Here is a 26,686-nt window from a genome sequence, read left to right as displayed (position 1 = left end):
GGATAGTAATGATATTATGATGTGAAGTAAGGCAAACCGTGTACCACATACAAATATGTGACTGATGTTACCTGGAATGATTTGAAATACTGCTCGGTCAGACTTGTTATTTAATCCCCCCACTCCTGCCACACTGTGCTGGCAATAGGGGCTGACTCATTGACACTGCTGACCCTTCCTACCCCAGTGGTGGCTAATTTCAAGGCAACACCAAGTACTTGTTCAAGTCCTATTCCAAAATACATTTGATGATTTTTTTTTTCTAAGGAATGCATTATATTTTTTTGCCTAGAAGTTAGCTTTAACAATAATATGTTAACATATAGTGCACATTTTCAAGCTAAACCATACCACAACCTTTTGAGAAACGACCTAAAACAAAGTACATTTTGCACTTATCAATGCACTGTACAATGAGCAATTAAACAGCTTTGGTTCTTTTAATTCTAATGCAGAGCATTTTTTACAAATCTAGATGTGTTTTGAACCTACCTGCTTTACATATGTCTGTCCAATTTAAAACTAACATGCTGTTTTTAATTGACTTCTTCTGACTGCTAGGGCACATTACCAGCATGGATACCTACACTATAATAACTAGGCTATTGCCATGTTTTCATGACAGTGACAACAGGTCAGTAAGGCAGATAATGAGGGACAGTCAGACACAGAGAGCAATAAATTCTTATTAGTAGAGTAGGGAAAAGCTAGAATCCTGATCAGCTTTAATGATGTGACTCCTCTGGAGACATCCGCTCACCACTGATCAAGGTGACAACATTGTCACCAGGAAAGAAATTGAGGGTAAATCTAGCTAACAATTCATCAGGGAGCAGTATAAACCTTCCACACATAATGGCACACCCTTTGCTCCCTTTGCATTGTGTTCAGCCACCAGGAGCAAAGAGAAGGTTCTGAGTATGAAGAGCATGTGACTCTCTCCCCTTTCACCCACCATGAAACACTGAGTGCCTGAGCTGCTATTTGCCATGCCTCAGTATTTTTATGTGTAAAAAAATATTCAGGCCTGTGCAAGTCAGTTTGATGGAGTTTACGCAGATTTGAATATTTCTATTTAGGTTCTTTGTCCTTGTTCCCACGTTAGGAGTGTTAGGTAAAGCAATAAAAATATAGGAACTCTGTGTAAGTGTGTATGTACATGGCCACACAGAGTAATGTTCTGGCACATTTCCAAGCCCAGGAATCACAGGTGCTGCATACAGTGGCCCAAAGAAATAAATGGCTCAAATGCTTATACGATAGAAGACCTTAAACACAAACTGTCTGCATTTTGGGTTTTTATGTCTGTATGCATGTGCAAGCTTACACAAGTATCTGCATATGCTTGCATGCAGCCATTCAAGTCTACCGGGCAGCTTTACACAATACATGTGGCTCGACGACAGGTAAATACAACTATATTTTATGCTATATAATCACAGTCAGCCATGGGCTTGCATCCTTAAATTGTTCACCTTGGGTTCTACTTTAAAGTGACCCTGTCATTACTGGACTCAATGGTAAAGAAGCAGCTAGTGGAGGGAGCACAGTGTGCAAGACACTTGAAAATGCCTGATAGCAGTGGTTCATGGAACTCTTCAACAAAGCAAAGAATTATGCCAAAAAGACAAGCAGGGGCCTCCATTTTTACAGAGTGGCTCCCTTTGATTTTTTTTTTTTAAACTCAGACAGTCACTTTAAGGCTTCTTTCCTTTTTCATCCCTATTATGCTATTCCTACCCCTTTGAGGTATGAAATAATAGAAAATAATATGCATGAATCTTAGCTCCATTTTATGTTGGGTGTTTTTATCCAAGCTGACCACAAATACAGCAAGTCTGCTACATGAACTATGTAATTTGGAATTTATGCATGATGCGCCCATAAAAAGAGGGGTGAGCACTGAGTCCAATCAGCTGCTGCTGCTGCCTATGTTAAACATCTCAGTCCTGACCTCAAGAGACCACTGGAAAGCCAGACTGGAAATTTTGGTTAATTTCCTCTCCTTTTGTGGTGTTGTGCTTCATTACCAGTGGGAAGCCTGCCAAACTTGTAATGAAGGCTGAATATGTCTTTGTCGTTAACAGATACTTCATGGGTCTGATTGCTTACAAATGAATAAATGGCTTATGAACCATGGCAAGGTATTTAAAAGGCAGCACTAGAAGAATTATTATCAAATAATATAAAAGAAAACACATTTTGATGCTACAAAATAAAGACATCTGCATATTACATACTGCTGCTATAAACATGGGTACATATTTTAATACAAAGATCCCATACAAATGAACCTGTTGTAAAAATTGCATGTATAAACCAAACATTATTTTAGGCTGCTTGACAGCATTGAGAGTCTCATTACCTCCTCCTTTTTGTCTTCATGCTGTTTCTGGAACTGCCAGAAAACCATGGCTCTCTGTGATTTAGGGCTACATTCCAGGAATGTGCTACTGTTCTCTACACCATAGATTATCTTCTCTTCCAGGTTCTGTCTGTGTGGATCATCTGCAAGCAGGAAACATTCAATGTCAGAAAAATGTTTTCACAAAAGGAGATTTTTAATGTGATATTCATATTTTGCATACAGCTTTGTAGATACTGGCTCTAGTGGCTGTTATTAGGGAATATTATTTGAATCACAGCAGAGATATGAACAATTAGACACTGTTAAGCTAATTCATTGAAACATCAAAATTGGTATTGCAGCAAATAATAACCAATTAGGTTCCAACTGTCAATGTATTAAAAAAAAAAAAACATGAAGTCCTACTTTGTTATTGGAAACATCTCAAATTTGTGTATATTTTTTAATTCGTTTGATACATCTGCCACACTTTTCTCAATCATTCTGAGCAGATTGATAGGCTTTAAGTTTCGGTTCACACTTGTGCGATGTAGGAAGGCTGCGAATTTGCAGCCTGTTCCCGCATCGCTACCGCACATCTGGCAGTTCACACTGCCATATGGGATACGCAGGGGGTGTCAATTACATTTTAACGACACCCCAAGTTTGATCGCATATCGCAGTGCGATCTGACAGTTCGCACAGGATCGGATCGCACAAGTGTGAACCACTGTGCGATCCGATCCTGATGTGGCTGAAAAAAAGGGTCATGTGCGTGTTTGGTGTGGATACAGTGCGAATTCAGCCATACAAAGTGTATGGCTGAATTCGCATCCGCACATCCGATCGCATGTAATGAAGGAGCAGTGCGCTCCGAATTACATGCGATCGCCGCAGCCGCAATAATGTGAACCGGCACTAACTCAGATATACAGTAATACAGTAGGTGCAAGAACCCCCAATCGTTATTTACTAAACTAGCACAGCTTGCATTTCTAGTAAGCAAATGGATGTCCCTTGTACGTGTATTATTGCTAACTATGCTGTATATGTATTTTTAATGTATTACTTAATATACTATACATTATATATATATTTATAAATATACACTCTACACAAACACACAATAAAACAGTTGAACACACTTTTTTTGGCCATTATTTGTACAATGGGAAACAAATAAAAAATCAGAAGGTTCTTGCTAACACTTCTGCAGAAATTCTCACAAATGTGTTATTTTAACATTTAATTTAATTTAACATTACATTGAAGATCAGTTATATTAAGTGATTTCACTAGTAGTTTAGTGGATTTCATTAGTGGTTTCACATGCCCGGTGTGATTCAAGGTATCTTTTTGTCCAAACTGCAATACATATAGTGATCTACATACATCATCCCAAAGCTGTTTCTAAGTTTAAGGATGGAAAAAAACAAACAAATGCATGGTATATTAGCACAATGGACTTAAATAATGGCCATGACTTCATCAAATTATACACTTTGTAGACTTTGTAATTTTTCACATGGGAAAAGCATAGATCTATAAATTGGAGAGTCAGTTAATGCAGAGCCTTCATAAAGCGTTCACATTGGTGTTCAGCTTCCTTTTTACAATAAAATCGGGAGGTATCGTTTACAATGTCTGTCATCATGCCCTAAGATTTTTTTATTTAAACTGAATTAATGTTTGCTTGGTACAAACATGTTTTTTTTTTTTTTTTTTTTGTAATATACTGCAGCAGGCAATTGTTGTGTGCAGATTTATGGGGGGAGATTTACAATCAGTGGCAATGTTATTGAGGAAGCAATCTTCAATCAATTATTTCCATAATATATTTGTATTTCATGAATTGGGAGAACAAACTCCGTTGTTTAAATTGTACTGCTAATTATTTCCTTTCACTGGAGCAGAATTTCCTGAGTATTAATCATGTTGTAAAAAAAATCAGTTTGCAATTACAGGCTATTATCCCCTTGGCCTACTTTACTGAAAATGGTGTTTATACTTCCAAATCTTCTAAACACTCCACAGAGTTGAGAAAATTAGCATTTACACCAGATGACTGACATAAAGCATGAACATCACACCTTAGCTGATAAAAACACTCTAGCATAACAAAACAATTTACAATGCCTAATAAAGAAGGGACCACCAGAACATGAAGTGACAAGGTCACATTTCTTCAGTAACCTGCTAGAGGTAATTAAAAAGAGAGTGGAAATTGCACAAGCACTCTACAAGTGAAGGTGCTCTGCTTCTGTGCCACACAAGTAGAGTTTACATTGTTCTTTTTTCACAATAAAGTGGTTCTGGTAAGAATGATAAATGAAAGTAAACAATTCCTTGTTAAGAATATTGTCTTCATCTAGCTAAATATAGAGACATTTTCTTGATCTCAAAAATACTTACATTAGAAAACCAACATATGTTTACAACATTAGAGGAAACTGCCTTAAAATGTTAACTTTTATCACTAATATAGAAAATTACCAGAAATTAGAAAAATGTTCAAAAAATCTTCTTTGGGTCGGGTTGGTCGGGAAGATGTTTTTTTCCTATATTCTACACACAAGTATAGCCAAAACCTTTCATTTTAGTTTTGAAAAAAAGTAGGAAGAGTTAAAACCCATGTCAGGGTATATTTTCTGCTTCTACATATTCAAAAAAATGAGCCTATGCTGTGCTTATTCACTAACTGGAAGGTCTGAAGAAGCATGTCCCTGCTGTATTGATAGACGTCTAACTTCAGCCAAAATGTTTCTTTCAGTTTTGGACAGACATGGGAAGAGTAACGCAATGCCATTGACTTACATTATGTCCGCAAATCATCCGCAAAAAAATAGGATGATTTGCGGACAAGCGGAGCGGCCGTGTGAAAGAGCCCTTAGGTACAAAAGAAACCCATTGCTAGGCACCAATACTGTCATGTGGGGGCAGAGAGAGAATCCTTATTGCTGTTTAAGTTCCAGGCCAGTATAGCTTTGATCCAATGAGTGAACAGGGCAGCAGGGGTGTGAGGAGTAGGTAGGTAAATTCAGTAATTATCAGTGGTAAACTCTTATGTAGTACTTGTACCTACAAGTAAACTTCTAGTAAGTCTTACCTGTAGGTACATTGAATATCTCCTAAACCTGTGCTGATATTCACATCAGCTGTGATGATGTGATGATGTCACTGTGCAATGACGCTCTGCATTTACGCCACACAGATGACTCTTGTGCACATACATGGGAATGATATAATTGTAGCCCGACCATTCAAATGGCTAGAGATCACAAACCCTGAAGGAAGATGGGAATGCCAGCAGTGGTGACAGCACAACACTAGAAGGCTCTGTTTTACAGGCAAGTCTACAATGATGTGCTAGTATGCAGTGCATACAAGCACATTATGGCATAACACTGCAGGGGGGCAAAACAAATTGGTAGACTTTACTACTGTGTTCAGTGAACCTATTTTTTTCCCTGCATGTGCAAAGTAACAGGTTCACCTTAAGCCAGTCAGTGTGCTTTGGAGAAAGGCAAGCAAAAAAAAAAAAATAAAAAAAACCCTGAAGACAGCCTAGTATTGAAAAGAAACCTGTCCTAGAAAAAAAATAAGCAAGCCGCCATTTTTGGCCTCTTCCTGAAAAATGCTACTTACTAACTGTCCCTGGCTTTAATAATTTGAGTCCCTGACCTGGAAAAAACATGCATAAATTGACAAGAGTGAAGTCAAAACTATTAGGCCTCCATCACACCAGCATTTACCCTCATACACCAGATTCCATCGGCAAGAATCAGTGGATTATTGAAGCTGAAATGACAGATGCAGCCTATGAAAAGTAATGACAAGCTGACAGCATAGCCACATGCTGTGGGATTACCTGCGGTTAGGGAAGGATGTCAAACCCCAGATGCTTCTGACTTCATCCAGGCTCAGACATTCATCCCTAACTGCAGGTAACTGCTTTGTGTGTGGTTACATGTTAATAGTACCGTAATTGCCCTTCAGCCTATGAAAAGTAATGACAAGCTGACAACATAGCCACATGCCGTGGGGTTACTTGAAGTTAGGGATGGATGTCAAACCCCGGATGCTTCTGACTGCATCCAGGCTCAGACATTCATCCCTAATTGTAGGTAACTGCTTTGTGTGTGGTTACATGTGAACTGTCAACCTACTGTAACATTATTTTATACAAGTTGATTGGCTATCACCACTTGCCATGCTCCTGTCATTCCAACTGCAGGAAGCCACTGATTCTTACTACTGGAATCTGGCTTATGTAGGTAAACACCCATGTGAAGGAGATCCTAAATTGTGAACTTGTTCAAGGTTAATAACCTATTCTTTTTTTTAACCATTGGATCTGCATGACTTGAAAGCAGTTAGCATTTTGAGTAGTACATGTAGCCTTCATATTTCTCTCTTGTTTCTCTGGTTCCTCTGGTCAGTGGAGATAGGGTTAATAAGAGTTAGGCACTTTGTAGAAACATAACTGCCTAATTGCTAGATATACATTTTACTTAAAGCGGTTGTATACCCCGTTTGGTGATTTTTACCCACAGATAAGTCTATAATAAGGCTTACCTGTAGGTAAAATGAATATCTCCTAAACCTGCACGGTTTAGGAGATATTCACTCTGCATGCGGCTACTGACCTATCATGTTGGAACTTCAGAGCTCCTTGCCATAATCGAGGTCTCCCGCGCTAATGGCTCGGAGTGACGTCATCACGGCTCCAGCCACTCACATCGCCGAAGCCCGCGAACCTTGAAGAAACGCCAGGCAACATGTCAGCTCCCTCAGTGGTGACTGGGCGCCACTGCAGGGGCTTTGTTCTAAGGTAAGTATTTCATAATGTGATGGTATGTGACACAAGGGATAATTTCAATGATTTGTACCAGTTAAAAATAAACTCTAGGTCTAATATTCCAAAAAACTTTACTGCATGTACAGTACATGGCAGGTTATGTATATGCTGCAAGTACATGCATTTATGTAGGTATAAGTGATAATGAAACGTAATGAATATCTACCATTTTTGAAAACTACGTTACATCCCTGAAAGCTTGAGGAAATATAAATCATCCAGCTGAAACAGTTTTGAAGGACATATAATGAAATAATGCAAGCTACAGCAAAAATTGAATTTTGTGAAGTGTGCGTTATTTATCTTTCTCTGAAAGCTGAATGTACAGAATTTCAAACAATACCCAAAGATCATAACGCTTTGATCAGTGATTGTATATGACTGAAATTCTTATTCCAAGAAAACTGTTTAAATATCAGACTCTTTAACAAAATAAACTTTTGTGAAATAGCCTTTTGTTTTTGCTAGCTTTCAACATTTTTATACTGGATACAACCATCTGATCTTCATATAAAAAAAAAAGAAATACTGCAAGCATGTATCATATGGTTTTTAATGGTTTCATATGTTTTCTAAATCATATCCATTAAAAAAAAAAAAGATTAAAATGGAAATGGTAATCACATGGCTGAAGCTGAAATTCAGTCGAACAGATAAACGACAATGGTTTTGGGGGTCAGAAAATTTGCCTGAACTTGGCTCGTGAATATTGCCTAATGTTTACAAATAGGAATTAGCAAATTTGCCGTGATTCAGTTTGTGTCCACTAACACAAAACATCCCCAAAATTAGGAAATTGACTACTGAATCTTGATATTTTTTAATAATATCCCTGAACGCCTTCCTCCCACCCAAAAAAATATATATGTGTACTATATTGTCAAAAGTATTGGGACACCTGCCTTTACACGCACATTAACTTGAATGGCAACCCAGTCTTAGTCCATAGGGTACAATATTGAGTTGGCCCACCCTTTACAGCTATAACAGCTTCGGCTCTTTTGGGAAGGCTGTCCACAAGGCTTAGGAGTGTGTCTATGGGAATGTTTGATCATTCTTCCAAAAGTGCATTCGTGAGGTCAGGCACTGGTCTTGGACGAGAAGGCTTGGCTCGCAGTCTCCACTCTAATTCTTCCCAAAGGTGTTCTTACCTCTCTAATCCATATTAGCCATGTTGGAACAGGAAAGGACCAAGACGAGACTAAGACTGGGATGCCATTAAAGTTCATGTGCGTGTAAAGGCAGGTGTCCCAATACTTTTGACAATATAGTGTGTGTGTGTGTGTATATATAAATATATATATACACATTGTATATAAACAGGAAATATAGAAAACTTGGCACTGTCATTTGAGGTTATGTAACAATGCCAGAAAACAAAACAAATCAAAAACAATAAAAATGGCAGGATCTCACCCTTCACAGAATTGTCAGCTTTTTCTGACAGCTCCTCCTAAAAACACTAAATGTGAGCCAACCTTTTTATAAAGAAAAATAGCTTAATTACTCATTCCTTTAAGTTAGTGGGTCTTGTGACACAGCTGATCACGGTAAAGGCTATGCACTGCACTATGGACTTTTGCTTATTTCTTGCTGCAAAGTTTTTGGCCCAAAGTTTGAGACTAATAAACTTTGCAAATCTTAGGGATTTGCCGTGATCTGAACCTAATCGTTAAATGGTGTTATATTTATGATGAGTTTTCTGATCATTTTTGTTATACAAGAACCCCTAACAGACAGCATCGATATATCCCCAGCCTTTACTGCAACGGCATAGCTTAGATAACACACTCCCAGTCTGTCAGCTGGCACAATGAGCCATCACTCCACTTACTGTGTTCTCTTCCCCTGTCAAGCCATTTGCAGAACAGCAGAGCCTAATGCCCCGTACACACGTACCGATTGTCGGCCGTAAATATTCGGCCGACGACCGATTGGCCGATTGTAGGCTTGTTAGTATGATGCTTCCGACAGCGCATTTTCGGTCCAAACAGAATCTGTCGTGCAAGCATTAAAATTTTTGTTGGCCAACACCAGAACGGCCGATTGTTCGCCAGTCAGTACAGATTTCGGCCGACAGACAGCAGATTTGCAAGACTGGGCATGCTCAGAAAAGAAAAAAGACCAGGAAAGTTAACCATCAAATGACATCACTTCTGCAGTCGGCTGTTGTTGGCCGACAAAATTCGTGTGCAGTCTTTTGCAGTTTTCAACAGACACGACAGCCCTGGACAAAAGACGGCCGATCGTTCGGCCGACGATCGGTACTTGTGTACGGGGCTTTACTGGCTAAAAATTCTGATCCTTCCTCTTCCAGTTTGAGTGCTGCTGCTGAAGATTACAGAAGTCTGTTCTAAAGCAAGTGCATAAAATGACTCCATCACTTAAACACCAGAAAAGGCTTCATATACCTTCAGTAGCATTCAATGTCTCCATTCTGCTCAAATGCCAGGCCCCATTGATCATTTAAAGAATCAGCACTTTCCCAAAATTTCAATTTATTCCTATTGCCCATGAGAGAACATATGGCGAGCAAGAAAAAAAAGGCAAACTGCATTATAGAAGGAATTGTGGAAGATGAGAAAGGTCCAGAAAAGTAGAATAGGAGAATTGAAAGTTGCTGCAGATATGTACATGCACCTCACACCTGTCAGTAGCATTTTTATTTTTTAATGAACACATAATTACATTTTATGTTTGTCAGAGTCTGCTTGTAAGTCAAAAAACATTAAGGCTCGAATTTGAATTACAAAGCCAGCATTTCTCATCAATCTGTGATGTTGGCTGGCAAGGCGTGATGTGACATGTAGTTCTACAAGAGCTAGAGATCTGTGGCTGCCTGGCCCTAGTTTGGACACTCAGATATCTCACAATTATCAATGTAACAGTATATTCAAATATGGTACTAATAAGTAAGCATGGGAAAATGACCAGGTTAAATGTAACAGATGAGAGAAATATGATGCAATATATAACCAAGTACTGTGGTTATTACCGCAGTTACCTGATACGACTTGCATTCCTAGTGTAACATAAGAACACATGAAGTAGCATTTATAGAAATAAGCGTGAATGCGTAAAGGTGCAACAAGCCAGCTAGTTCCTGAGGGGCTATGTCTGAAGTCTTGTTAGTGCTGGAACGCTTAAACCAGGAAATTCCCCATTAGTCTTAAAGAAGTGTGAAGGCATCAAGGGAATTTTAGACATAGTTCTTAGTTACACAAACTAGCAGGTAGGCTTAGCAAAAAATGTTAAAGGAAGCCTTTGCTGAGAGAAATGTAGAGGTTGCAATTGCAGACTTTCTTCTAAAAATGCTAGTTGCCTGATTGACTCTGTCATCAGTACTTTCTGAAATGCAGGTCTAAAACAAGCAATAACATCAGAAAAATCAAAGTTAAAGTGGAGTTCCACCCTAGAAATTTTTTTTTTTAGACAAAAGGGACAGTCAGGGCTAGTGCATTCAAGCAACAATAGCCTCTAAACTGTCCCCTGTTTCACTTACCTTTTAGAAGAAATACTTACCATGAAAATGTCTTGTCCAGCGCTGCCATTTCAGGTGTGGGCAGCTGAAGCCGGAGCGTCCTCTTCGGTGATGTTGGAGTCCCAGAATGCCCTGCTCATCACTTCCGGGGCAGGCGCGTCATCCCTGCACAGCTTCTGGGCATGCCCAGAAGCTGTTCAGCAGGGAATGACGCGCCTCCACCGGAAGTGACGAGCAGGGCCGGTGCAGGCGCATTGACTCCTGGGATCGATGACGCTATCTCCCAGGAGTCAATGCAAGGAGGAAGTGACGGAGTGGGCCACGGCCACAGAGGAAGGAAGAGGAAGGAAGGTAAGTATATATTCATTCAGAAGGTGGTAAGGGAAACAAAAAAAAAATAATTATCCAATTCTTTTTCAGATAAATTAAAGCAAGCGGACAGTGAAAAAAAATTTCAGGGTGGAACTCCGCTTTAAGTCAGAACTACTAATCTGTATACTTGTTCCCGGTCAGTTAAAGTAATGAAGCCACTGGATCAGCATGGCAGACAGGGAACAAGCAAAAATGTTGTTTGTATAAAGTTGGCCATAGGCAATGACTGTACAGTATAGATTCATTCAATCTAGTACAATCTAGACAAACACTATTTAGTGTGGGGCAAAAAATATCCACACAATTTGTATCCAAATTGGCAGGCCTCTGGCTTTGAATTTTTGTTCCTAGATCTAATGAATATTGCACAGTCAGATTGTAACATGTATAGAGCTGGCCATAAATGGATCAATTCCCACCCTGTTCAGCAGGCACCATCTGAGATTCGATCCATCTGTGGGCAGGCTAGGTGTACTGAAGTTGATCCATTGATCAACTTCAGTACAACCAGCCTGTCAGATATTTTTCATATTTTTGCTATAGCCGCCAGCAGTAATCATTGTGTTCTGCGGACAGTGAAGGCTTTCCACCTGCATAACACAATTGTGCTGAGGAAGGGATTCCCCCATCAACACATTCAGTTGCAGGAAAGAAAATTGCATCATCTATGGCTTGCTTAAGCAGCAACAGTTACAACATTCAAACAAGTAATATACTTTCATTACAATGGTTGTACTGTTGACTTCCGACGTTGCTCCACTACTGTAAAATCTTAAAACCCAAAACAAACTAAAATGATTTCTAGTTTAGAATGAGAGTTAGAATGTCTGTAGCACTGACCTTGGCCACCCCTATTCAAATATAACAGGACACATGGCTCACAGGAGGAAAACAAACAGTGTAGAGTCCCCCCTAAATCCTCAATAAACCTTTATCCTAGATAGGTTTATATAGATTTGAGAGGGAGACAACACATAAAAATAACATAGGGTCCACAATAAAAATTCCATACTAGACTGTTATCAAGGATAAGGGTCTGGTATGGAGGGGGACCCCCCAAAAAAGCTACAACAAAGAATAACAACATGGTGTGCCCTTCAAAATCAATAATAGACCTTTATCCAGGCATGCAGCCTGGGTGGCAAAAAAAGAGGGTGTCAGTGAGCAAGTGCCTCCACTCCTGACCTACAACCTAAAAAGAATGATAACCATTTCTAGAGACAAAGCTTTAAAACAGGAAAAGGTCTCTATGAATTTGTGAGAAATCTGGCTGTGGTATACACACTCTAGAAACAGAATCTCATAATGTCAGCATACATCTCACATAGTAATGATCAGCTCCTGAAACTGTCATCTTTTTATTATGTAGTTAAACTGCCTCTTCTAAACCTCAGCATAGTGTCTAAAAGGGGTTTAGAGACGCTAAAAGAAGAAGCAACAGACTTGCATTTATTGGAATATAGCATACCTACAGTACACGTTTAAAAAAAAATAATAATAAAAAAAAAAATAGAATTACTCATATAGTTCCACAAGGTGGCATTAGTCACACATCTTGCTGCAGTCTTTTAAATGAGCACATTTGATTATGATTAACCTAAACCATTTGGCAACATGCTCAGTTCTTTGAAAGAGTCTCACAAATTTATATATTTTATAAAATAAATTGTTGATTTTTACAATCAAAAAATATTTATTTAAATAAAGGAATATAAAGGAATAACCCAGTAAAAACATACCTGGTGCATTGCAAGCAGCCTGCTTGTTTCCTGCGGATTTCAGACAAAGCTAGGCACTGCACACAAGGTAAGACAATCCAACAAAGATAACTTTTCATATTTCTCATGCTTTATTACAAACCTCAAGAAAACTCTTGAGAATTGAGTTTTACCTTAGATAAAAGAACTCATAAAAAAAAAAATGAAATACCAAAAAATCCTGCTGTTACATGTTTACATTCTAAGTATACATTTCCTTTAACCACTTCTAGACCAGAAGGTTTTACCGCTGTACCCAAAAAAAAATTGTTGTTTTTGTTTTTCCCCACAAATAGAGCTTTCTTTTGGTGGACTTTGATCACCTCTGCGGTTTTTATTTTTTACGCTGTAAACAAAAAAAGAGCAACAATTCTGAAAAAACCCAATATGTTTTACTTTCTGCTAAAAAAAACACAGCCAATTAAAAAAAAATAAAAAAATCAAATCATCATTTTAGGCCAATATGTATTCTGCCACATATTTTTAGTAAAAAAAATCCCAATAAGTGTGCATTGTATATAAGTGTCTACAAACTAGGGGATAGATATATGTTATTTTTAATTATTTATTTATTTTTAACTAGTATTGGCGGCGATCAGCAATTTTTAGCAGGACTGCGACATTTCAGCGGACAGATCGGACAACTAACTGACACTTTTGAGGGGACCAGTGACATTACTACAGTAATCAGTGGTAAATATATGCACTGATACTGTAGTAATGACACTGGCAGGGAAGGGGTTAACACCAGGGGTGCTCAAAGGGTTAAGTGTGTCCCTATCGGATGCTTTCTAACTATGTGGGGGGTGGACTCACTAAAATGAACACAGAGACCTGTGTTCTTGAATAGCAGGAAAACAGGATCCCTGTTTTCATCTGTGATAAAACATTGGTCTGCCTAGCTTACATAGGCAGACCGCCGTTCTGTCTCTATGTGTGATTGTGGGGGGCTGGTGGACATTGCGTACATCGGACTCGCTGATCGACTCCCCCTCTGGCCAATCACCTAATTAAAAGGCCTCCGGCGACAGGCGAGCACCCCCACTGCCTATTGCACAAAACAAAGTACAGGTACATTGTTTCACGCAAAAGAGCCAACCTGCCACCGTAAAACTATGGCGGCTGGTCAGCAAGTGGTTAAAGCAAGGTCAAAGTTCCTTCATTTCTCTAAACTCCCCAACATACACCTACTTTTACTTAAGTTCTATCATGCAAAAATGTGTTAGAAAAGCAGAATTCTAATTAATATTTTGTCCTAGATAAGCATTCAAACGATAATGGAAATTATTTATTTTGATATAACATGTGTGAATTATCTTTTTACAGTTTGAAGTTACCGTTTAGAGTAAACCATATGTTGTGTTTTCTACTTTACATTATAAACCCATTTAAGCAGATGTATATTTCCACAATGCTGCAGTCTAGCGAACACAATATATTAACTGACACTGATTGCTCTTAGAATCCACTGACAACAGAAAAACAAAACTAGAAACACACAAATTAATTGTGAAAGTTTCAAATGGCCCTTTTTGAATTTTTACACACGTCTAAAAAATAATTTTGGGTCTGAAGATTACTTAAAACACCAAAAACAGTATATCTTTTCTGTAAGAAGAAACCTTGTAGAAAAAAAAAAAACAGTGGTAGTTTCAACGTTTTATGCCTCACATTATTAGTGCAATGGTTTATCAAGTGCTAAATATTCCATAAAAATTTTAGGGCATACAATCACAATATGTACCAAATTTCTGGTAAAATATAAAAGATAAGGATGCACCAAGTAAATAGATCCCCAACATGTCAAGTATTAAAATTGCGTGCACATGCGAAATGGTGACAAACTTTGGTACTCTACATTTTCCATAGGTAATGTTTTAAAAGCCCATACAAGTCATCAGTTTAGAGTTATTCATAAATTAGGGGCCTAGAATATTTGCTCTGACTCTGGCATGCCGGGTTATATGTAAGATGTGCAGTACAATTATTGTTTTTGTGTGAAGGTGCTGTTGTCCAGGTGTGTAAAAGTGATTGGGATGCTGTACAGCAGCCTGATCACTTCCATCTTACACCTGACAGTCGGCTTGTCAGATTTACATTCCTGACTGTTGTAGCAGCTGGGGGTGTGCATAACCTCCACTTCTGCTATCGTATTGCATACGTTGGTGGCAGAGAAAGGGTAAAGAAAAAGCAATACTATAAGAATAATAGTGATACTCTTCAACAAATATACAGATGTGCATGAAAATATAATTTCTAATGAAAGTGATCACAATACCTGAAATTAAAGTCCTTAAGTGCAAATAAAAATGGTTCCAGTGTTGTTACTCTGCAAGTTCAGCAATCACCATCCGTGTATTGCCTCCACCAAATGTAAGAAGGGCCAACTCACCAGAACCAGTTGCTGTCTAGGTTATAGGACAGCAAAAGCATATTCAGTAGTCATCCATAGAATACTTTATGAAGGTTCATCTGCTATTCTATGGATGTGGTAGATCTTCCAACCTCACAGGTGAAGTCATCAGAAAATTATACACACCTATGCAATCCTGGAGGGACCCCTGGTATAGAAACCGGTGACAGGTGAACCCCCTCTGATCCCCAATCTTTTTATATATATATATATATATATATATATATATATATAAGCTTTATTTCATTTTCAATATAAAATTTTACATACAAAATTACGTATTGCAAATAGACATTCTACCGATATCCCCTTTAGCCCCCTCCCCCCCCATGCATGCATCCTTTTACGAGACTCTCCACCTCTTATCCTACTCCCCTTAACTATTCTGTCAAAATCTTTGTATACTTCCTAGTTTTTTTTAATTCTATCCATTTTTCCCAGTTGTTTGAGAAACTCTCTATATGGTCCTTTTCTTTACTGCTTAACCTCCCTGGCAATATGATTGTTTCCGATTTTAGGTGCTGAAAGTGGTACAATTATTTTGCATGTAATTCTTAAGGACGAGCAGCCCAAACCAACTATTTGCATATGATTTTTTTTTACTGTGCGTTCTTCTTTATAACATCCCGGGTATGATAAAGTTTGAAACACAAAATCATAAATTATAATCTAATAAATAACTATAAATTAGTTAAATTATATATATATATATTTATATATATATTTATTGTTACAGGAAGTCAAGTAAATCTGTGGATGTAGTCACAGACAGGAGACATTTCCACCTGGTTTAGAAAATTCACCAATTACTATAGGGTGTTGGCTGCAGAGATAGCCAGCAGGAAGTTGCAAACCATTCAGCTGTTCAGAATGAGGAAATGAAGGCCTCTATAATTTGTCCAAAGGAAGTCCTATTGATTGCTGCCTCCTGCCGCTGTGTGGGCATGGGGAGAGGAGGACAGTCAGATGTGTGCCCCCTGAAAGCTGTGTGAGCGTGGGGAAGACCTCCTGAAGCGATGTGAAGCTGAGGAGGGTAACAAGTGTGAAGACTACTCAAGGTGAGGTCTTGGACTATTTCTATGTGGAAAGAAATAAATGCACTGTGTTCTATGTGAAGAGAAAAGCAAAGGGACCTGTTCAATGTGAAGAGGAAAAGGGACATGATCAATGGACATTTGTTGTGTGAAGAAAAAATATGGACTATTGAGTGTCTGCTGTAGGATCAGCAAAGTTTGCCCAACAGTAGATTGGAGACAGACTCCGTAGGTAGGTTCCTGTATGTGAGAAGGTAGCCGCCCACAGTGGCAAGGATTTATTTTGTGTTTTATTTTTATTTTGGATGTTTTTGCTGCATGCACTTGTTTGAAGAAAATTGCATGAATAAACCAAAGTGTTGTTTGCAACCACTTCTCGGCTGTCTCCCTGTGTAACGAACCCCCCCCAAGGGGTCATCCACGCCTACCACTGAGCTAATCAACCCCACAATATATATATATATATATGTATATATATATATATATATATATATATATATATATATATATATATATATATGTAGATCCGGCCGCCGTATGCAGCAGGGACACATGGCGGGATCCCGGGGACAAGGTAAGTAACCTCTACCAGGATCCAGCGATGCTCCCTGGCGGTACCCCGAGTATGACTCGGGGTTACCGCTAATGGCACTGAAATTCCACCCAGAGCCACACTCGGGAATACCGCCAGGGAGGTTAAGTACTCCATTTTATTTATATATTCAATTCTTTTACTCCAATCTCTTATTGAGGGGCTTACCGGATCAAACCATTTTTTGGGTATTGCCCCCTTTGCTGCAATGACTAAATGTGGTAATATTGTACTTTTATATTGTTTTTTTTTTCTTGATTAGTACTATGGGTCACTCCCATGGGTCATCCAAAATATCCAAACCTGGGATCTCCCTTTATACTTTTGTACCTTCTGCCAGTATTCTGTCATTTTCGAACATTCCCACCATGTGTGGGTCATTGTGCCCCTCATGTTACAACCCCTCCAGCACATTGGCGATTTCTCTGGTTGGTATTTTTGTGCTTTTACGGGTGTTATATACCATCTTGCCAAACATTATAATTAATTTCAATTGTATTTATATCTGCCGCGAAACCATGTGCAACTCTCAGTACTTAACTCAATTGTTGCTCTTTCAAGCGAATTCCCAATTCCTCTTCCCATATTTCAATGAAGGGTGGTATTTTTGGCCCGGCCAGCCCCGTACGTATTTTGTATATCTGAGCTATACAATGTTTCACTCTAGTTTGCGGATTGCATAGATTGTCAACGGGGTTTAAATCCTCCTTGGATCAAATAGGCTGTTTAGTGTTTTCACAAAGTGCTTAAGCTGCAAATACCTCCGTTCATTCAATACCATCATTTCTCCCTTATCCTTTATTTCCTGGTATGAACATGTCTTCCCACTTTTTATAATGTCTTTTAACTGTGTGTTTTTAATCCATCAACCAAATTGTGCCCCGTTTCAAAGTAAAAAGAAATGTGTGCCCTCTAGTGATATTAGTGGTGAGTTGTATTCCCAGTTTGCTAATCTGTGGATTTTATCCCATAGCTTAAAAACATCTCTGATCCCCAGTTTATCCTTCCTGCGACCCAGCCGCAATAATCTCAATGGCAGAATTGAATCGGTCAGAGCCGGACATGCACAGTTTTTCTGATGACTTCACCTGTGAAGTTAGAATATATACCACATCCATAGAATACCAGATGTACCTTCATAAGGAAGACCTATGACTACTGAATGCACCTTTGATGTCCTATACCATAGACAGTAACTGGTTCTGGTGAGTTGGCACTTCAGACATTTGGTGGAGGCAATACATGCATGATGATTTACTGAAATTGCAGAGTGACAATACTGGAACCATTTTTATTTGCACTTAAGGACTTTAATTTCACTTATTGTGATCATTTTTATTAGAAATTATATTTTTCATGCACATCTGTATACTTTTTGAAGGGAAGGGTATCATTATCATTCTTATAGCACAGTTTTTTTATTTTCTAAGTATTTTTTGTGTTTGTATATTGACACTGCTTTCTCCAGACCACAAAAGTGCCGACAGATGACTTTTAGAGAAAGGGTTAACTCTAGGTTAACTCTAGGAACACAACCTATAAATGAGCCCTAATGACACTGATGTTCTATAGCTTTATCACTTTTTTCAGGCCTACAGTAAGTTGAGTGGATTCCTCAGACACTCCATTTACTGACACAGTATGTTCACTGTACTTCAGACAGAAGAAGAAGGGTGGAAGGTTTTGAGAGCACAGCATGGGAAGTGAAGGGTAGAAATAGGGGAATAGGCACATAGGGGTCCCCCTGGTATCTGTCCCGTAATTATTATAAATAGCTTATGCATTTTCTTGGTTTATGGTTTGCTATAGTGGTGTTTCCCTTTGGGTTTTTTTTTATTATTATTTGGGGGAGGGGGGGTGGGGACTGGATGGAGAGGACTGGGTGGACTTTAGACTATAGCTGGAAGGAAGACTGGAAAAGGTATCTGGAAAAGGTATGGATGTTTTAAAGAGGGGCATCCTCCAACCCCATTTGTCCTAAACCTCTTTCTTCTTTTTATGTACTGTATGCTGGGTATTATATACAGTGCTTTGCGAAAGTATTTGGCCCCCTTGAACTTTTCAACCTTTTGCCACATTTCAGGCTTCAAACATAAAGATATCAAATTGTATTTTTTTGTGAAGAATCAACAACAAGTGGGACACAATCATGAAGTGGAACGAAATTTTTTTGGATATTTCAAACTTTTTTAACAAATAAAAAACTGAAAAATTCGGAGTGCAAAATTATTCAGCCCCCTTAAGTTAATACTTTGTAGCGCCACCTGTTGCTGCGATTACAGCTGTAAGTCGCTTGGGGTATGTCTCTATCAGTTTTGCACATCGAGAGACTGAAATTTTTGCCCATTCCTCCTTGCAAAACAGCTCGAGCTCAGTGAGGTTGGATGGAGAGCGTTTGTGAACAGCAGTTTTCAGTTCTTTCCACAGATTCTCGATTGGATTCAGGTCAGGACTTTGACTTGGCCATTCTAACACCTGGATATGTTTATTTGTGAACCATCCCATTGTAGATTTTGCTTTATGTTTTGTTGTCTTGTTGGAAGACAAATCTCCGTCCCAGTCTCAGGTCTTTTGCAGACTCTATCAGGTTGTCTTCCAGAATGGTCCTGTATTTGGCTCCATCCATCTTCCCATCAATCCTGCATGGTGTGTTCCTTGTTCTTCATGATGCTCTCTGCGCTTTAAACTGACCTCTGAGACTATCACAGTGCAGGTGCATTTATACAGAGACTTGATTACATACAGGTGGATTCTATTTATCATCATTAGTCATTTAGGTCAAAATTGGATCATTCAGAGATCCTCACTGAATTTCTGGAGAGAGTTTGCTGCACTGAAAGTAAAGGGGCTGAATAATTTTGCACGCCCAATTTTTCAGTTTTTTATTTGTTAACAAAGTTTGAAATATCCAATAAATTTCGTTCCACTTCATGATTGTGTCCCACTTGTTGTTGATTCTTCACAAAAAATTACAGTTTTATATTGTTATGTTTGAAGCCTGAAATGTGGCAAAATGTTGCAAAGTTCAAGGGGTCTGAATACTTTCGCAGGGCACTGTATATTATGGAATCCTTCGGGACATTCAATGTTTTCTCTTGTACTTATTTTAGGAATACTACCTGTGCTTTGATTGTTATGTATTGTTGTTATGTCTTTTTTAAATTTAATAAAAATAATTTAAATACAGACATAACCAGATAAAGAGGGTTTAGTCATAACTTGGCTACACCTACCTTATTAGGAACACATTGATTTCCATGTTCCACAGAAGAGGTTACTGCTATCAAACGGTTAACTCTTTCAGTAGAAAGAGGCTAACACGGGCTGTGTAAACCTTAGCCTACCACAGGGATAGCTAACCAGTAAACCTACAGCTGTTGTGGAATGGCTTTTTGAGTTAGAATCAGATAACTTTAGGCCCATACAACTTTTAATTAGGTGACTGCCATTTTATCTTTTTGTTGCATTTACTGTATGCATATGAAAAATTCTCTATTCCATCAACAAAATGAATTTTCATAAATGACCCATAATAAGGAGTTGGGTAGCCTCAAATAAGGCTATACTTAATGCTATAATATATTTATTGCTCCTGGTGTTATCACTAATTAGAGAAGAAATGTGAAATATAATTGCTGTTATAAAGCATAAAACCAAAGGACTTTTTGGAAAAAAAAAAAACCAAAGGAAAGTAGTCTTTGCTATTTGCACAATGCAAATCTGAGTCATCTGTGCTTATTTTTAATTGATTGAACAGCTCCCATTTTTGTATATTTTATATATTTATTTTTTCAGGTCTGCAAGTTGACATCATGGAGGCAGACAAGTATCTGCTCTTGACTGTCTGTAAAGCAGCGCTATTTAAGTTGCAGCTCTACAGCTGCTGTACAAATCTCCATATTCCTCATAAGCTATCTGGCAAACTCTATCTTTCAGGACATGCTGGGACATGAAGATCCAAAATAGGTGGAGATAAACTGGTTGCTTTCAATTAAGTAAGAAACAAGAATACTGAGCTGCAAAACCAAACACAAACAAGCTGTTCCCAAGGGTCCCTAATACCAATTTTCAACATTCCAAAACCTTATTTTGGTTTGGACGCAAACAGCCAAACCTCTAATCACATATTTTTTATTATCGTACAGAAATAAAAATTAATTATTTACAATCATATGCTATTAAACGAAGTAAATATAGTAATCAAATCATCAAAACAAATAAAATTGCATGAAAACATCCTGAATACAGCTGGGAGCCCAGCTTAGAGCAGAAATTCAATATTTATTTTTTAGACACTATGGGGTTAATTTACTAAAGGCAAATAGGCTGTTCACTTTGCAAAGAACTTTTCACTTAAGAAGGGAATTTCCCCTTAGCTTAATGAATGAGATGAAGTTTTCCTTACTCCCATTATCCAATCATGTGCAAGCAAAAATACTTTCTTTTTATCTTCCTTGTGTGTGATTCGCTGTAAAGTTAATTTTCATTGCATTCACTAAGCTAAGGAAAAATCCCTCCCTTGCAAAGTTAGCAGACTACTTGCCTTTATTCAATGAATCCCTATCTGTCTTATTTAATAAAGAGTAAAGCCCCGTACACACGCACCGATTGTCGGCCGAACGATCGGCCGTCTTTTGTCCAGTGCTGTTGTGTTGGTTGGAAAGTGCTCAAGACTGCACACGAATTTTGTCGGCCAACAACAACCAACTTCAGAAGTGATGTCATGTGATGGTTAACTTTCCGTATTTTTTTCTTCTCTGAGCATGCCCAGTCTTGCTCATCTGGCTTTTGTCGGCCGAAATCTGTACTGACTGACGAACAATCGGCCGTTCTGGTGTTGGCCAACAAAATTTTATAGCATGCAGACCAGATTTTGTTCGGCCGAAAAGTCGCAGTCGGTTGTCGGAAGCATCATACTAACAAGCCTACAATCGGCCGATCGGACGTTGGTAGAATATTTACGGTCGACAATCAGTACGTGTGTATGGGCCTTATGTCTTGTTGAGTAATTAGACTCAGTAACCCAAAGCAGCCACTGAGGAGGTCAGACAAGAACAACATGAATTCTGATTGGTTGCAATAGGTTACTGAAAATAAAAATGTGAAATGTATTGCATAAGATTGCATGTGTCAATCAGTGAACAATTCTAAAATATATACACATATTTTTGAAACATCAAAAATTACAGCTAGTGAATATTCAGAGACAATCAGTCATGAACAAACCTATTTATATAAGGTAACAGAAGATAACTGGTAGAAGTTGTTCACATTGTTTTAAATAGACAAAATAGGGTTTGCAACCATTTTATTTGATCTAATAGGAAATGCCAAAGATCAATACAAAGTTCATCCAATATCATCCAAACAGCAGGGTGGTTGTAAATGCAATAACTTAGACTCTTAGTGTACTGCCAATGGGCAGGCATTCCAGGGATATTAGATGTAATCCAGGCATTAAGTCATAAATATAACGTTGTCATTACAAATCATTAATGATTATGCTTGCAAGCAACTGCTAGATTCAGCTGTATAGCCCTTAAAAATTTGTTTATGTTTCATGTTGGAGATTGCTTACAATTTTTAAAACAGATACATGTAGAGATAAATTATTAATTAAAATTCTGTTTTCATAATGATTTACAAGATCCATTCCCTGGATAATATCTGTCAGGTCCCAGAATTGTTTTATTTTTTTTTCTTTAAAGAGTTTCTTCCACACTACCAATGGCCCAGGAAGGGGTACTGGATTTTGGGGGTTTATGTGTAACTTGTCCACAGCAGAACAAGGTAATTATTAACCCATTAACAGTTTTTTAGTAAGAGACCCATAGAAAATGCAGGAAACATTAAAAAATAGTCTTTAACCACTTAAGCCCCGGAAGATTTTACCCCCATTCCGACCAGGGGGTATTTTGCGATTCGGCACTGCGTGAATTTAACGGACAATTGCGCGGTCGTGCGACGCTGTACCTAAACGAATTTGACGTCCTTTTTTTCCCACAAACAGAGCTTTCTTTTGGTGGTATTTGATCACCTGTGCGATTTTTTGATCACGCGCTATAAACAAAAAAAGAGCGTCAATTTTGCAAAAATAGCAATATTTTTCACATTTTTTTATATGAAATTCCCCCAAAAAAAATGTAAAAATCAATATTTTTAAAAATTTTCGGCCAATTTATTTTATGCTACCTATGTTTGGTAAAAAAAATCGCAAAAAGCGTATTTTGATTGGTTTGCGCAAAAGTTATCGCGTTTACTAACAAAGGGAAAGATTTTTGTCATTTTTGTTGTTTTTTTTTTTAACGCGTAATGGCGGCGATCTGCGATTTTTTTTGCGGTACTGCGACATTGCGGCGGACAGATCGGACCCTTGACTGACATTTTTGACACTTTTGGGGTTACCAGTGACATTTCTACAGTAATCAGTGCTATACATATGCACTGTTACTGTAAAAATACACTGGTAGTGAAGGGGTTAACTTTATTTGGAAGGGAGGGGCTGTGTGTGTCCCTAGGGGCGTGGTTTCTACTGTGATTGGCTGTGGCTCTAGCTGTAAGGACACTGATCAAGGGATCTACATACTAGATCCGTTTTATCAGTGTCTTTGCAGCGAGGAGAATGACAGGCAGTTTGTTTACACAAGCTGCCTGACATTCTCCCTCTCCCCCGCCGATCGCCGAGTGGCCGGCGGACATCGGGTCCGCTGGTCACACGCGCGGGGGGGTCCGTGACCACGCGGGAGTGCGCCTCCGGGGGCGCGCGCTCGCTACCTAGACCCTCACAAGCAAGCAACGTAGCCCTACGTTAGTTTGCCTGTGAGGGGCTGACCGCCGACGTAGATAGTCGTGCGGCGGTCGGCAAGTGGTTAAATAAGTTGATTAGAAATAAAATGCTCCTTAATCTGTCCTTCATTCATTAAAAAAACAAATGTTGAGAAAAACATAAAAGCTGCTGTGCTCCCTCTAAAATGAATGTTGTCTAACTTTCACACTCATTCAAACCCAGGAAATTCTTGATTTGCATATTTGTTTTAAGTTAATAATTAAAATGATTGAAAATTTGTATCACCACAATAGCCAACATCAGCCAGCATCCTTCCTGTGTTTTTCACGGTTTCTCTAAAAAAACATTCTAGGTGTGGGAAGTTCTACTGTCTACCTTAAGGCATTTTAAATCAGATGTCCTCTTCATCAAAAGCCATGAAAAGGGTAGAGAAAAAAAATTGCATGTTTTACAGTTGGGCTTCAAAAAAGATCTCTACTCAGGGATTGACAAATCCCAGGTGCCAGGTTGCCACAACAACTAGAAATTGCATCCTGGCTCCTAGACTTTTGTCAGCCCATTCCCAGGCATGAGCAATTCCTATTGCACAAGACCCCAGACAAGCAGCTCTGTGCACCAGGCAGCTGATTTCATTTTAAGTAGTTGCCGACCGTGCGGACAGCTTGTTTTGGGAGGGCGTCCCCTTGTGCACCCCCTTCGGACACAGCTAATCACAGATTAAGGTAAAGAGCCAATCACAGTAGCTCTTTACCATGTGATCAGCTGTATCCAATCACAGGTGATCACATTGTAAACAGACTTGCCAATTATTGACACTCTTTTCCTCACAAGCGGGAAATCCAGTAACCGGCAATTATGACAGGAACATTTACACTGATAATCATGACACTGATTATCAGTGCCCTGCATAAAAGTGTAGCCTATCAGTGCAGCCCATTAGTGCTGCATATCAGTGCTCATCAGTATGAATACAAAATAGAAAATGGCTGCACTCCAATACCAGTCCAGGATGCTTTTTAGCAAACACATTAAACTTATCTGCTCTGTACAGCAGTTTTGCACAGAGCAGCCCTGATCCTCTTCTTCTCAGTCCCCACCCAGTGCTCCTGGCTCCTCCCCCTTGACCAGTGGCCCCAATAGCAAGCTGCTTGCTATGGGGACACTGGTGCATGCTCACTCCCAAGCTTTGCTCTATGCATCCATAAGACAAATAGAGCCATGGGTCGGCACGTCCCTGCTCTTTTCTCATTTGCTCACTGCCTGTGATTGACAGCAGTGAAAGCCAATGGTTCCCACTGCCGTGTGAGCCATTGAAGAGAGGGAGTCTTATGGCAGCCAAGACTCTTGTGCACATTGATGGATCAAGAGTGAGCTCAGGTGAGTATTAGGTGGGGCTGTGGGAGAAGCAACACAAAGAAGGTTTTTTTTTTTTTACCTTCATGCAAAGAATGCATGAAGGTTAACAAACCTTACAACCAGTTTAAAGTGGTTGTAAAGGTAGAAGGTTCTTTTTTTTATTGCATGCAGATACCCCCAGCCCCTCCAAATGCATACCTAGTCCCGATATCAAACCAACGATGTGCACAAAACTATTGCACAGAGCAGGTATGTATAACATGTTTGTTTTTTTAATATCCCTGAAGATTGGTTTTAAAATGTATTTATGGTTTGTTAACAAAAGGTATATATTTGAAAATCTACAGCCTGACCACAGGTTCACATTAACTTTTAACAGAGTTTTTGACAGAAAAGGAGGCTCAGCAGGGTATTGGAGAACACCTAAGACTGCCACTTTTTTTTTTTCATATATATTTATGACCAAGGAAAATAGCCTATATTTCTTATAAAACTGTTAAATATTAAATGGATGTGTGCCTTATGTTTTCATTATTTCCTTTTCAGCACTGTGGTGGATGGGAAAGGTTTCTACTAAACTTCATTATCAGTTTTCCTGGAAAAGGTAAAGCAAATGCCTGCTCCAATGAGAGAGCAGTTAAGTTAATGTCTCTTCCCCCTATTCTCTCAACCTGTTAAGGCACCTGTGGAAGAGCTTGATGTTGGTTAGCATCAGGATGGTGTTTTGAGAGGGAGGCCAACCTTCATGCGTGCTTTGCCAAGATCCATCTGAGCTCAACCCAAAAGAGGAAGATCCATTTTAAGGACTCATCCCCCACTCCTCTTGAAGAATTGGCACTTTTGAAGAGCAGTAGAGGAGCAGTTACCCGATTTTAACAGGTACCCACTCCCATTTCCATTTCAACTGCCTAGGCAACTGAAAATGGAAGTTCTCCTCCCTCCCTCCATCCCCCCTGCAGCCTTCTGGGACACTGACAGGTCCCAGAAGACTGCATTCAACATTCACAATGCGCAGTGCAGCTCACTCATGTGCAGTGGGCACCTAGCTGTGAAGCCGCAAGCTGTTACAGTCGGATGCCCATTGTTGAGATGCAGGCACCGAGGAAAGAAGTGGGTGAATAACTTCTCACAGGAGACTGGAACTCTTCTTTAAGTGCATACATGCTGATGTATGCGTGTTGTTCCTAAACACGTATGGCCCTTGAGTCATGAGCATAGCAGCCTGTGTGCATGTTGTACTGGAATTGTATTATTCTAGAATGTATATATATATATATATATATATATATATATATATATATATATATATATATATATATATATATATATATATATATGTATAAACCTGGTGGCATTAAATGCTAGTGAATCAGCATTAGGCTTAAGCTCAGTAGATTAATGCAAACATTTCAAATTACAATATATATATATATATATACACACACACACAGTATCACCCCTCACATTTTTGTAAATGGTTTATTATATCTTTTCATGTGACAACACTGAAGAAATGACACTTTGCTACAATGTAAAGTAGTGAGTGTACAGCTTGTATAACAGTGTAAATGTGCTGTCCCCTCAAAATAACTTAACACACAGCCATTAATGTCTAAACCGCAGGCAAAAAAGTCAGTACACCCCTAAGTGGAAATGTCCAAATTGGGCCCAAAGTGTCAATATTTTGTG

General features: G+C 38.8%; 1 protein-coding gene across 1 annotated transcript in view; it reads right to left on the bottom strand.

The window, feature by feature from the left end:
* The window catches only part of SEMA3A (semaphorin 3A), a 336,455-nt gene that overhangs the window by 3,392 nt on the left and 306,377 nt on the right, over positions 1 to 26,686 (bottom strand). Inside the window, exon 16 of the mRNA XM_082256599.1 lies at positions 2,366 to 2,508. Within this exon, the coding sequence (XP_082112725.1) occupies positions 2,366 to 2,508 (143 nt within the window). The remainder of the gene's footprint in view (positions 1 to 2,365; positions 2,509 to 26,686) is intronic.

The sequence above is a fragment of the Pelophylax lessonae genome, assembly GCF_965119305.1.
Source record: "Pelophylax lessonae genome assembly, chromosome: 4".
NCBI lineage: Eukaryota > Metazoa > Chordata > Amphibia > Anura > Ranidae > Pelophylax > Pelophylax lessonae.
This window is presented reverse-complemented; position numbering and strand designations above follow the sequence as displayed.